Below are 12,773 nucleotides of genomic sequence, written 5' to 3'. Positions count from 1 at the left end.
TCAAGGACTTTATATATACTGTTTGCATGGGTATACAGATAAAGTATAATAAGACCATAAAAAAGTTAAATTATATTAAAATAAAGATTGTTTATTTCACTTGAGTCAATAAATTCCCTAGCCAACCGTTGGCTTGAAGGGCATCTACTCTAACATGTCTTGTGTCATCGAATGATGGATCTCCTTTTTCATGTGCTATGAGTTTTTCTATTCTCTGTTGAGGAGACATAATTTCTGCATTTAAGTTTTAGAAATAACTGAATTTAACTTGTTCTCTTTTTCAATGTTTTCTCTAGATATGGGATTCATAGTGTTCCCTCACTACTGATTGTACATCCAACAAATTAAATCGAATGAGATATCATGGTCCAAAAGATCTCCAGTCAGTCATAAGTTTTTATAAAAGAGCTACAGGTAGCACCAGTAGTGTAATATCTGCGTTTTCCTTGCTGTTGAGTTGAATTCATGGTATGCTTATTCTATCTGTCGCAACCTATGTTGAGTGAAGGAAAATATCTGGGAAGCTAACTAAATGTGTTGTCATCCTGAACTTTGAGCTTTTGTGTGATGCTCAACATTTTGCAACTTTATTCATCTGAATTTATGAGTTTGGAAGTCGACTTTTTCCAGTTTGTTAATTCGTCTCATATTCTTGTTTCTTTTGTTTGAGACATGTGATGGATGAACTCATAAGATGAAAATGCTGCTGGGTTTTATGTGCTTTGAACGGCTGTTGAGTATATATGTAGGGGGTCTTGCATAGAAATTAGTAACTTTTCATTTTCCATTGGCCTTGTTTGTCCTTGAAGGAAGAATCCTTACTAGTGGACCCATTACTAGTGGATTTGGTCGAAGATGAAATGAAGAATGATCCGAACTTATTTCAGCAATGGAATGGAACGTCAATGGAGGAAAAATTTCGAGGGAACCGTATCTACTACTTTCTATAGTCTTTGTCTTAACAAGGGCTTCTTTAGATCTCTTCCAGGATTTGCATCTTGTATAAAGGCACTGTGGGTGGCATGTGTTTGTCATTTAACTCTCAGTATTTTTGGAGATTCCAGGCATCTTTTGGGGCATGTTTTACACCCAATCGATATCAAGAGAGTTTGGAGCAAGTTTAATCTGTTCAAAATCAGGAACTTCCATAAAGGAGCTAGAAATGCTCGAGTCTGGGCATTATCACTGGCCTAAGTTTCCTACCTTTTGAGTACCTTGTATGCATGCCAGTCGTCTACTTGCTCTGAAACAAATTAGCTGTAGAACTTCGTTGTATCATTAAGCGGCAAGCAAAGAACCACTGTAATTTGGTTTCATTTCACCTCTACTAAGCTCCAGTCTGGCAGCCTAGGAAATTTTGGTTCACACATACATATGCACTCAATTGTAATTTGTACATCATGCACGTAGATTGGCAAAAGTTCCATAAAGCTGTCAAATTATCGGATTTTGCTTTTGGTGACTTTAGCAATTGGAAAAAAATTTCTCCGAAAGCACTGTATCATTGATTTGCTAGGGAACGTATATTTACTGAAAATCTCAGAAAAATCCATCGGGGATTGTTTGCAAAGGCAGAATTGTCTGAAAGTCGATTGGATGCTAAGACCCGAATGGGGATTTCTGTGCTCGTTGTTGGGATAGAATCCTCGAAAATCGTTGTTCACCCCCTTAAATAACACTATTACAAAAAGCCAGACATGACATAATATTCTAATTCTACGATACAAGATGAAATGTACCTAGTTGATACATTGCATTTATTCTACCACGGCTATATATGACATGTAATAAAGTTCATTATACTATTAGACATGACATGATATAAAGATACATACAAACAAAACTTAGTGGCTTTTTGTACTATGTTAATATTGTAGTTCTGTTTGCATAAGAAAGAGAATGAACGATTTGAGAATAATAGCAAAAAAATCAAATTTTTGGTCCAAACATAACATTTTTGATGGAGAAGAAAACATCACTCATGGATATAGAAATAGATATTATATATATAAGTGACAGGTTCTCAATGCGGAAACCGAAATTGAAAAATAAATCGAGTGATGTGCTAATTAGAAGCCAAATAACAAGTTGGAGGCAATCTAGGAGTAACCATGGCTGCAAGAGGCACAGCTTTCTGCAAAGCTAGCCCAAAAGTCTCCTCCATATCCATCTCTTCGCCATCAAATTTCCAATCAAACGAGTGAACCAAGGTCCCCAATATATATTCCACCATCACTAGTCCCATTCTTGTTCCGGCACAAATCCTCCTCCCGGCACCGAATGGGATCAGCTCGAAATTGTTTCCTTTCGGATCGATATTCGCATACTTTTCAGACAAGAATCTCTCAGGGTTGAAATCTGATGGATTTTCCCAAACTTGAGGATCCCTTCCAATTGCCCATATGTTTACGCTGAGTCTTGTGTTCTTTGGTATGTAGTAGCCATCTACGGTGCATGCTTCGGCTGAAACGCGAGGTAGGTTTAATGGTGTCGATGGGTGCTTTCGAAATGTCTCTTTGCATGTCGCTTGCAGATAAGACAATTTGGATATGTCGGACTCCGCCAGACGTCGGTTACGGCCGATAACTCGATCCATTTCATCGTGTGCCTTGTGCATAATATCCGGGTTCTTCAGCATCTCCGCAAGAGCCCATTCTACTGCGCTTGATGATGTATCGGTCCCAGCCGTAAACAGGTTCTGCATGCAAAACATATACTTGAATATACCATGCATACATGCATAAATATTATATATTGGAAGTTGAAAAATTAATTATTGGTAACCAGTAATAGAGCTTTAATATTGGTTGTGGTAAGCTTCTCCTCCTCAGAGGAATTAATATCATCTCGATTTGCCAACATGACATCAAGAAAATCAGGTCGGTTCTTGCGTTTGTGGCGCGATTCCAAGTGCTCGTCCAGCATTCTGCTGATCAAATCATCGAACTTCTTATGCAATTTTCTCATCCCTTTTTCAATCCCTTGTAAATCCATCCAACCCATCCAGTGAATGAAATCGCCAATGTTGAAATAGCCTGCTGTTGTCATAAGCTCCACCACCATGTCCTTGAACTCGTTCAATTCCCGTCCTCTCGTTGCGAAAACCCGTCTGCTCAGTATAATTCTGCCGATCATATTAGCCATGGCGTAGACCAAAATCTCACCTAACACCACTGCTTCCCCACGTACACTTGACTGATGCATCGCCTCGAGCATGTGGCCAAGTTCTGCAGCACGAAAATCGGCCCAATCATCCAGGGCTTTACCTCCCAACATATGGAGATTACTCAATTTTCTGAGCAACCTCCACCTGGGTCCGTAGGGCGCAAAAACCATGTCTTGCGAATTGTAGGCGAGGATGGTGGGGCCAGCATGAATCGGCCGGTTCAAGAAATTCGACTCGAAGGTTTTAAGGAACAACTTCGCAGCGTCCGGTGTCGAAGCCACCACCATATCACGGCTGCCTACTTTCAGGTACATGATAGGGCCATAAGTCTTGGCCATTTTGGCTAGAGCAACGTGTGGCATTCTACCTAATAGCGGAAGCGCTCCGACCACAGGAAAACCTCTAGGGCCAGGCGGCAATGGTCTTCGTTTCGACAGAATTATCTGAACGAGAAAGTTAATGAGAATGCATAGTGAGATCAATGCAATGATTTCCGTGACTGAAAGGAACATTGCATGTGCAAATACCATACAATTTTTCTTATAATTACTAGACTAGAACCAAGGCACATTAATCTCTATATATATATAATAAACTTAGCAGTGCATGTGGGAGATGTTTCATGTTCTTCAATTCTTCAGCTATCATTCAACGTGCAAATAAAAACGGGTGGTAGATATGAATCTACACCTTCATCCACCTTTCAAAGAAATAGAACTACTTACCCTTATGATATATGTACTGCGTTTTTGCCATAAAGTGGCAAGTAAACTTAGCATTTTTAGTCTAATATGGAAGGAAAAGGTTGACGAGCCCACTTCATGTACGTTTTTAAAATTCTCCTAATTACAATAGAGTTTGTAGTTGAAACAATAAATTATAGGCTTTGTTATATAAATGTTTTATCGTTTTATCAAGAAAGACGAGGCCTAATGTAAAATATTAGACTTCTCTGCTCATATAATGTTTGAATTGGTGGATAAGGTGAACATATATATGACCAATACTTAGAAGTTTGAATATTCTCGCTACCACACTTTTTCAAGCGACAGTGTTGTTGTGATTCGTGTTCTTTCGTGCCCAAACGCAGCGGAAGTTTTAAAATTTTATTTCATTTTAACAATCAAAATATTTGGACACTCATATGGTTTGGATTGAATAAACACTCATAAGGTGTTAAAATTTATACCTTTAGTGAATTAATTCACTCGGCTCCAACTATTCGGGTTTTGACGGATATAGCTCTTGTTGAATTTCCCTACGAACTTCCTTCAAGAACTCTTTCTTTATTCTTCGAATCAGATGAACGACTAGAAGATTAGTTCATCTTCTAACTTGCACTAGAAAATTAGAAAAAAATCTACGTTGAGATCAAAAGCTAGAGGCGGCACAAAAACCCCTAAAATTCTAGGAGTGGAGGCCGAAGATTGGAGAGGAGAAGGGAAGGCCTTTTTCGAAAATATGGTGTCATATATGGCTAGGGTTCAAATCTCCTACTTAAATAAAACCTTCATGACGTAATTACTATAATATAATATTTGGGCATCTTAATTAACACTCATGTGTTTGATTAATTAATTGGACTAGCCCAACTGGTTTAATTAATTAATCAAAGTCCATTAAGAACTTTAATTATTTAATAAGTTGGACTTGTACTTCTACAAGCCCATTAAACATACTTCTCAATATATTTAATTTAATATTTAATAAACTCAACTATTGAGTTTAATAATTTAAATTCTCAAATCTTATAAATTCAACTTCTTGAATTTACTATCTCATAAAATCAACTCTTTGAATTTATTTTCTCAAAATTTAATTATCATAAATTCAACTCCTTGAATTTACTATACAATAATTTTATATAAATTCAATTACTTGAATTTATTCTCTCAACGGGAACAAAATGATCCAGTGCTTGTGTGACCCTCAACGATTCAGGGATACAGCTAGTCGTGGGTTCACAACTCATTATAAATCAGGACATAATCCTTTATCCGGGCTTACCCTAATTTGCCACATTATATGTATCAACAATTGATCATTAGAATGTCAGAAATCATATTTCTGATTAAACCAATCGAATCATAGTAAGAGCGTCTATAAGCATCGCCCCATGATTCCCTAGGTATCACAGATAGTGCTTGCAAGAACCAGTTGGTTATGATTAACGTACAGCACGGTTCCTTCATCTCATATATCCCGATCGAATATGCAGTCATTGGTTCATCGATGGTTGGATAAAAATTCGATAACTGTGCGACACATATTTGAGAATAAATAGTGGCATCGCATGTACAATTGGAGAATTCCTTCCCTAATGTACATCTCATACTCTAGCCATAGATTATACAGTGTTTACAAATGAGTTTCAACATCGAATTACGATTCAGTTGTATTAATGTATAATCAATGTCTTTATCTATGTTGATCACATAGGTATACAGATAAAGAAATTACAAACCATGAAATAATGAATTATATTAAAATAAATATTGTTTATTACAACTAAGTCAATAAATTCCCTAGCCAACAGTTGGCTTACAGGACATTTACTCTAACAAGTGGCACATAAGGTTTACCTAACTAACGTGATTTGTATACTACTGCGTTAGAATGAGGGTTTACCCAGTGAACATCCTAAAGAATAGCGGATGTTCTAACATCATTAAAAAAAAGCGCTCATCTCACCCACACTATATATCTTCAGTAAATGCATACTTACTATGTTCAAAATTAGGGTTTCTACAAGCTAAACCATAAGACACGTCCTGGATGCATGGATGAAATTAAAAGAATATCGTACTTAACAATAAGTGCAATTGAAGTGCATTTGAGCATGTATATATTGGGCACTAATCGCAGTTGGCGGCTTCTATAAGAATGAGATTCAAATCTTTGTTGATTTAAAAAATTTTAATAGCAATGAGACAAGTTTGAGGGCAGAAATTGTCACGATATGGACTTAAACATGTATAAGCCTGACTATGCTTGTGATATATAAGATCTTATTACAACTATGCCAACCTGTAGTGTTATCCGTCCTCTGATGGAAAAATATCATACACTACAAGGTTTGGCCATTCTTCACGTCAGTCTTTGACCAATGATCAAAAGTTTGATTTTTTTTACTAACATATTTTCATGTGAACTTATCACATAACACTTGTCTAGCGTTGTTTAGTAGGCTAGCATGATTTGCAGAAATTGTGTTAGTTCATAAATTTACCTAATGCGCATGGACGGAGCGAAGCGGTGAGTTCATATGTCATCAAAAAAATTACACTACAAGGCAGTGAATTAGCCAGAAAATACCATCATGAGTGACAATTTCTTTATCGTCACTTTTCAAAAACTATTAAAATAGATTGTTTTTTTTTTCAAAAGAAAATTGAATTATTACATTAAAGAAACACGTATTTAAGAATAATTAGTGGGTTTGTGGAGGGTTTGACTAAATTTAAAAGAGGAGCATGGTGCTAAGTTTATTTTAAAAAATAAATATTTCTTAATGACATAAGGATAAGAAGAAGAGGTTGCGAGGAGTTGAGGGGCTCTTTGGCTCCGTCTTGCTACAAGAGACGGACCAAAATTAACCAAAAACTGAAATATAAAGAGCTAAAATTTGTGTTTTTAGGGTGATTAAAATTTATTTTTGACAATAAACCAAAATCACATAGAAGTGAACATATAAAGTTGAGAAAAACGATTTTCCTTTTTTCTAAAAGTTGCACTGCACGACGTTTTTCAGAAAAGGAAACACTGGAATAATTGCACTGCTAACTAACACCACACATACCCACAAGGCACAACTAACTAAGGTGCTAAAAATCACTTAGTATCGGGACAAGCATTAATTATCGAAACTTTTAACTTCACTTGGTGGGAATTTAGGTACGAAAAAGGTATTTTTAATTGTTAATTGCAGAATTTTCAGGCTCTTTAAATGTGGATTCATAGTTTTCAGCTAACACACTCAGGTTCTCTTTTCTCCACAAAAATATGATTCCCACATTTTTAATCGTGTCTTCCACCTATTTGAAGCCAAACGACAAATCAAATAAATCATAAACATTAAAATACGGAATTCATAAGAAGTGAGATGTGATTCTAAGATGAACAAGTTGAGTTTTCCTACTTGGGAAGCCCGGAGATTGGAGAGTTTCTCTACAGGCGCTGACTGATTTGGTTATCAGAGACGAGAGTTGCTTGTTCAGAACTTTTTAGATTGCGAGACATAACGAGGGTCCGCGCTATTTTGTCCTAAAATGTCTATGAAGCGATGAAATGAGATATCAAGTCTACTTTTGATAGCAGGAGAAGAAAATTCTACTTGGATGAAAAGAAACATAGCAAGGTCCAGTTTTTATTAACTAACACAGCCTCTTTTGAAGCGGAAGGGAAAATCATAATTAGAATGCAGGTGCCCATTTGCCGATCCCAGCTGAGTTTATCTAGCTGTTACATATAAAAGAGACTCAAAATTCTGAGTTGGCTAAATTCTGAGCCGGCCTACAAAAATTCCAGTTTATATGGAGCTGCAACTTGTAAAGATCATGGAAACAGATCCATCAACTCTTCTCAAACCTCCTTTCGCTTAGTAACCATATCCTGAACGAACAGGGTAGGTACAAAGTTCAGTGACCTCGCATTTTTTTCAGTAAAGAATGAATGTTTGCTGAAGTTGTACAACTAAAAATATATACCTGAATTGTCCATCGGGTTCCCAGCAGCAACTGACTCAGGCTCCTTGATCTCAACGACTACACAATCTGACATCAAAAATGTCTTCGCCACGGATGATGCATGTTCTAAGCAACATCTGACCACCTAAATCAAATAATGATCGAAATTCATCAAGTTGCAAAACATAAGCAATCAGGACAACCGAGGCATGGGAGGGATCCACATAAGTTTGAAGGACTCTGGTTCAACATAACAACTCCTTCCAAAAGGCTACACAAAACAGCTCATTGAAAGAGATACGAACTATAAAGTTAAGACAGCTAAATTCATGGAGCCTCAATGAGAATTGATAACCACTGTTAAGTGCATCCATAATGATTTACATATCCAATAAAGCTTTACAAAACTCAAGAGAACAAGTCACAAGATCAAGGACAGCAATATCTTGTATCTTCCTTGTCAGGAAGACAGACCAATCATTACATGGATCACATCATTCAACATATTGGACTTTTTTAAAAAACGGTTAGGCCTCTAACTCTGGAGTAAGTGTTTATATCTTCAAAGAATTTTAAATTCCTTTCGTCTTTTCATAAAGGATCAATCAGTTGATCGTAGCTGCTAAATACAAGATTGGATTGGTGGAAGCAATCGAGTAAAACATCTTACTTTAGTTGGATCTATTATCCCAGCAGCCATTAAATCTTCATATTGTCCAGTAGCAGCATTGTACCCATACTTAGGATTGTCACTGGATAGCACCTGAAACACATGCCAAGATCCAAATCTGAGTTTGGCTGTGGTATACGATACACAAGACTGTTCACGTGTGTCCACGTGTGCAAGTGGGAATGGAAAATCCAATCAAACAATCCTTTTTTAAATCCATTGATCAGACCATAGTAAATCAATTTTTATCTACCTTCTCACTAACAACACTTCCATTAACACCAGCATTCTTTGCTATCAACTTCAATGGGTAACTCAAAGCTCTCTTGACAATGTCTGCTCCAACCTGCCAAATTAAAGGAACTCATCATTAACCAGAAAAAATAGAATAACTTATAAGGTAAAACTTTGAGGATGTTGCATATCCTAGCGGTGATATAATTATAATTGGCACCCTTCTACGAAATCCAGTATCATCCAACATCATTTCTCAAAATAGGACACAGACATTAAAGACAGAAAAGGGCATAACAGAAACAGATTTTTTAGAAATCATAGCACAAGATGTTTAATCATAAAAAATAAAAAATAAAAAAAAAAGGTCCCAAGCTGCTAAAAATATATAAAATACGTTTATATATATATATATATATAAGAGGTATGATATATATGTGCGTATGCACGCGCACATATTACTTTCACTCCTTCAGTTTTTAACGAAGTTTACTTCAGAGAAAAAACCCAGAAATTTTTTATAAATTCAGCATCATTTGTTCTTCATTTAAATTTAATTTTGAGACCAGACACGTGACATATCAGACTCGTAGCCAACAAGTGTCTAAGAATAAACGTACTACATCAGTCCAACATCGAGATATTTTGACAACGTGTCTGCACGATAGTTCTCAAATAGTAGAATTATAGAATTTTTACCTTCTCCTCATCATTTGCAAGTGTTTCCTTAAAAGCATCTACTTTTGATGCAAGTCTTAACAATGTACATCCACCACCAACAACAATTCCTTCCTCAACAGCTGCCTGTACATCAATTAAATTAATAATGATAAAAGCACACTCACCCCCACAAGCAACGCAAAGAATAGGAATTAAACTTGATCCGTTTTGCTTACCTTCGTAGCATTGAGAGCATCTTCTACTCTGAGCTTCTTCTCCTTCAGTTCAGTTTCTGTCTGTGCTCCAACCTAAAAGTTCAAGTAGCAATATGAAGATGATGTTACCAGGGTATGATTCAACCTTTCTGACCTAAATAAATTAGCACAAACTTCCTTTATCAAAAAATACCTGGATCACAGCAACACCACCGGAAAGCTTTGCAATTCTTTCATTCAGCTTTTCCTTTTCATAATCTTGATCTGCCGCCTGCTCAAAACACAATACACACACAAGTCATTCAGACAACCATTCAGCAAAGTCCATAAGTAGAGCACGTGAAAGGCAAATAGACAAACCTCGATAAGATTTTTAATCTGAGCTACGCGTTTATTAACAGCTTCCTGAGTGCTCCCATCACCAATTATCGTTGTGTAGTCCTTTGTCAATACCACCTTGGCAGCATTGCCCAAAACTTCCTTGTCCGCCTTGTCTAAGGTTAGACCAACCTCATCCCTGATCACAGTTGCTGAATCAAGAATAGACTTGACTTAGTTAATAAAGAACACACGTAGCTCAGAAGATGTGCATTTACAAATCAGGTAAGGAAAGAAGAAAATCAATTAAAGTTACCTCCAGTCAAAATTGCAATGTCATCAAGATACTGACTCTTTCTTTCACCAAACCCAGGAGCCTTAAGAGCAGCAACCTTCAGCGCTCCCCTTAGTTTGTTCACAACCAGAGTTCCCAGAGCTTCTTGTTCTATATCTTCAGCAACAATTACAACAGGATATCCACCTCTGATGGCTTCTTCCAGGACATTTATGAGATCTCTTGCATTGGTTATTTTCTTGTCGACCAGTAATAACTACAATAGCAAATCCATTTGTCAGGCAAGAAAAATGCTTAGGTGGCTTCTTGTACATCAAATAACTTTCCAGCAAAAAAGTTAAATATATTCCTACCTTGCAATTCTCAAATTCAACAGCCATTTTCTCACTGTCCGTGACAAAATATGGAGAAATGTAACCACGATCAAACTGCATTCCTTCAACAACATACAGACTATTTTCTGCACTTTTTCCCTCTTCAAGAGTCACAACACCTTTCCTACCAACTTTACTCAATGCTTCAGCTATCATATTCCCTACTTCATAGTTATTTCCAGCACTCACAGCAGCAACGTCTGCAAGCTCACTATCTTCCACCTGTAATGGATCACTTGTTTCACTGTTCAAAGCATTCATTACTAAGCCATTTATTGACTTGTCAGCAATTATACCAAAGAAAATTTTCCCCACGCATCGCTTTAGACTGTCAGAACACAAACATAGATTACCTCTTTTGATATTGACTTCAGTTCAGACACCAAGGCCTTGACGGTCTTTTCGATTCCTCTAGTGATAAGGACAGGATTTGCACCAGCTGCTACCACCTGAAATCATGGATAGTGCAGAAATAATTTATCAAGTCTATCTTCAAATAGTCAAGTAGGCCTAGAAGCATAAAATGCTCAGACATACCTTAACACCTTCAGCAATCAGACCCTGAGCAAGAACAACAGATGTTGTTGTTCCATCCCCCGCTAAGTCATTAGTTTTTGAAGCCGCTTGCCTCACCAATTTAGCACCAATGTTCTCCAAAGGATCCTCTAACTCAACCTGCATGAGAATCCAAGCGATGCTTTCACATAAACTAAACTCAGTTACATCCTGGAAAAAACAATTGGTATACATCCCCATGCCAGTAATGTGGACTCCAAAAGAACCATTGCACTAATAAGTTCATTATTGGCGTTGCAGTAGTCATTTGCAAAATCGAAAAGATGTCAATGGGAAAAAATGGAACCTCGGGAACTTGATCAATTACCAACACGATATCCACAAAGAAATCAAGAAGAACGTGGCCAATTAGCACACTCATTTACTATCCCATAATATCAGATATACCGAAACCAGAAACAACGTGCATGATTCATGTACCTCTCTGGCCACTGTAACTCCATCATTAACAATTTTTGGGGCACCATACTTGCTTTCAAGGACTACATTCCTTCCTTTAGGTCCAAGGGTAACACCAACTAGATCTGCAAGTTTGTTAACACCACTCTAACAACAAGAGAACCACCAATCAATAACCATTCAGGTAAAGACATCTTCAATTAGGTAAGTAAAAACTTCACCTACTCACCTGCAATTTCTTTATAGCTGAGCCATCCTTGTTGAAATGCAATTCCTTAGCAGCAGCTGTCACTTGAAAAGACCGTGATCTCCGTAGAAGGCTCTTCTGCCTCCGAAATGAACCATAAGATATGGAAGCAAGTGAGGACAACCTAGTAGATGAACCTGTAAGCTTTTCATCCATCACCCGGTTGCCCGGAACAGCTAAGGAACCGATAGAAGCAAATGTTGAAGCCATTTACTCCTTAAACCTGACACGGGTAAGGGGTAGAATATAGGTTATTTCCAAATGTATGCCTCAAATTCTAATGGTTCACAAGAAAATTGCAGTAATAACACTAGTAAGTTTTGACAAGGCAGAGAATGTCAAGGTAAGAAGGTTCCCACATGCTATTCGAGAATTTAACTTCACAGTGAAAAAATGAAACGCAGATGGCTGAAAGGTCCTTAAAACAACTGATATTACAGAAACGAAGTGTTCAATCTATCGACAATCGCAGCTCTACTCAAAAGCTCCAGTCACACGACACAAGACTCCATTAATCAAGAAATTAATAAATACCAGATCAGATTAGCTCAATTTTCATCAACCAAAGCAGAATCTAATCCATCTAAAAATAAAACATACGTATCATTATCACAGTCTCAATCTTCACAAGATAGTAAAACCCACGATTAAAAACATTATCACCCGTAGAATTCAAAACCCATAAAATAATTTACTGATTAAATTGCTCACCGGAAAATGAATGAAGAATTAGAGGTTAGGTTTACGCAAGTAGCTGGACTGGAGAGTGTAGGAGATAGGTGGTTGGCAAACACGAAGAGGGTTTATGTAGAGTGGTGGCCGAAGCGGATAGATTAAGAAGTTTCCAATCAATCTCAGCCGTCGATCTCACTTTGGGATGGAAAGGAACACTCTAGAACCTCGGCACACAAGTGCTGCACTCTTACTCTCACGT

General features: G+C 37.2%; 2 protein-coding genes and 1 pseudogene across 3 annotated transcripts; 1 reads left to right on the top strand and 2 right to left on the bottom strand.

Moving 5' to 3' along the window:
- Positions 1-267: 267 nt before the first annotated feature.
- Positions 268-1,641, top strand: LOC142513398 (5'-adenylylsulfate reductase-like 7; annotated as a pseudogene).
- A 345-nt stretch (positions 1,642-1,986) lies between these two features.
- On the bottom strand, positions 1,987-3,727 carry LOC142550718 (flavonoid 3',5'-hydroxylase 1-like). Its single transcript, XM_075659798.1, has 2 exons — positions 2,785-3,727; positions 1,987-2,698 (listed from the first exon to the last, which is right to left on the bottom strand). Exons 1-2 carry the CDS (start codon positions 3,694-3,696, stop codon positions 2,066-2,068), a joined length of 1,545 nt encoding a protein of 514 aa, XP_075515913.1. The 5' UTR covers positions 3,697-3,727; the 3' UTR covers positions 1,987-2,065.
- Positions 3,728-7,504: 3,777 nt separating this feature from the next.
- LOC142550707 (ruBisCO large subunit-binding protein subunit beta, chloroplastic-like) lies at positions 7,505-12,703 on the bottom strand. 2 transcript variants are annotated; one of them, XM_075659785.1, is made up of 15 exons: positions 12,551-12,703; positions 11,822-12,062; positions 11,614-11,739; positions 11,155-11,292; positions 10,971-11,066; positions 10,597-10,839; positions 10,265-10,499; positions 9,991-10,160; positions 9,824-9,901; positions 9,652-9,723; positions 9,455-9,559; positions 8,775-8,867; positions 8,522-8,614; positions 7,873-7,996; positions 7,505-7,777 (listed from the first exon to the last, which is right to left on the bottom strand). In XM_075659785.1, the coding sequence occupies exons 2-15, from the start codon at positions 12,047-12,049 to the stop codon at positions 7,764-7,766; spliced, it is 1,815 nt and encodes a 604-aa protein (XP_075515900.1). In that variant the 5' UTR covers positions 12,050-12,062; positions 12,551-12,703; the 3' UTR covers positions 7,505-7,763. The 2 variants fall into 2 exon arrangements, with proteins under 2 accessions (XP_075515900.1, XP_075515905.1); XM_075659790.1 differs by having other exon boundaries at positions 12,535-12,578.
- Between the last annotated feature and the right edge of the window lie 70 nt (positions 12,704-12,773).

This window comes from Primulina tabacum, chromosome 1 (genome assembly GCF_025594145.1).
Source record: "Primulina tabacum isolate GXHZ01 chromosome 1, ASM2559414v2, whole genome shotgun sequence".
NCBI lineage: Eukaryota > Viridiplantae > Streptophyta > Magnoliopsida > Lamiales > Gesneriaceae > Primulina > Primulina tabacum.
Note: the sequence above shows the minus strand (reverse complement) of the source record. Positions and strands in the feature narration are given on the sequence as shown.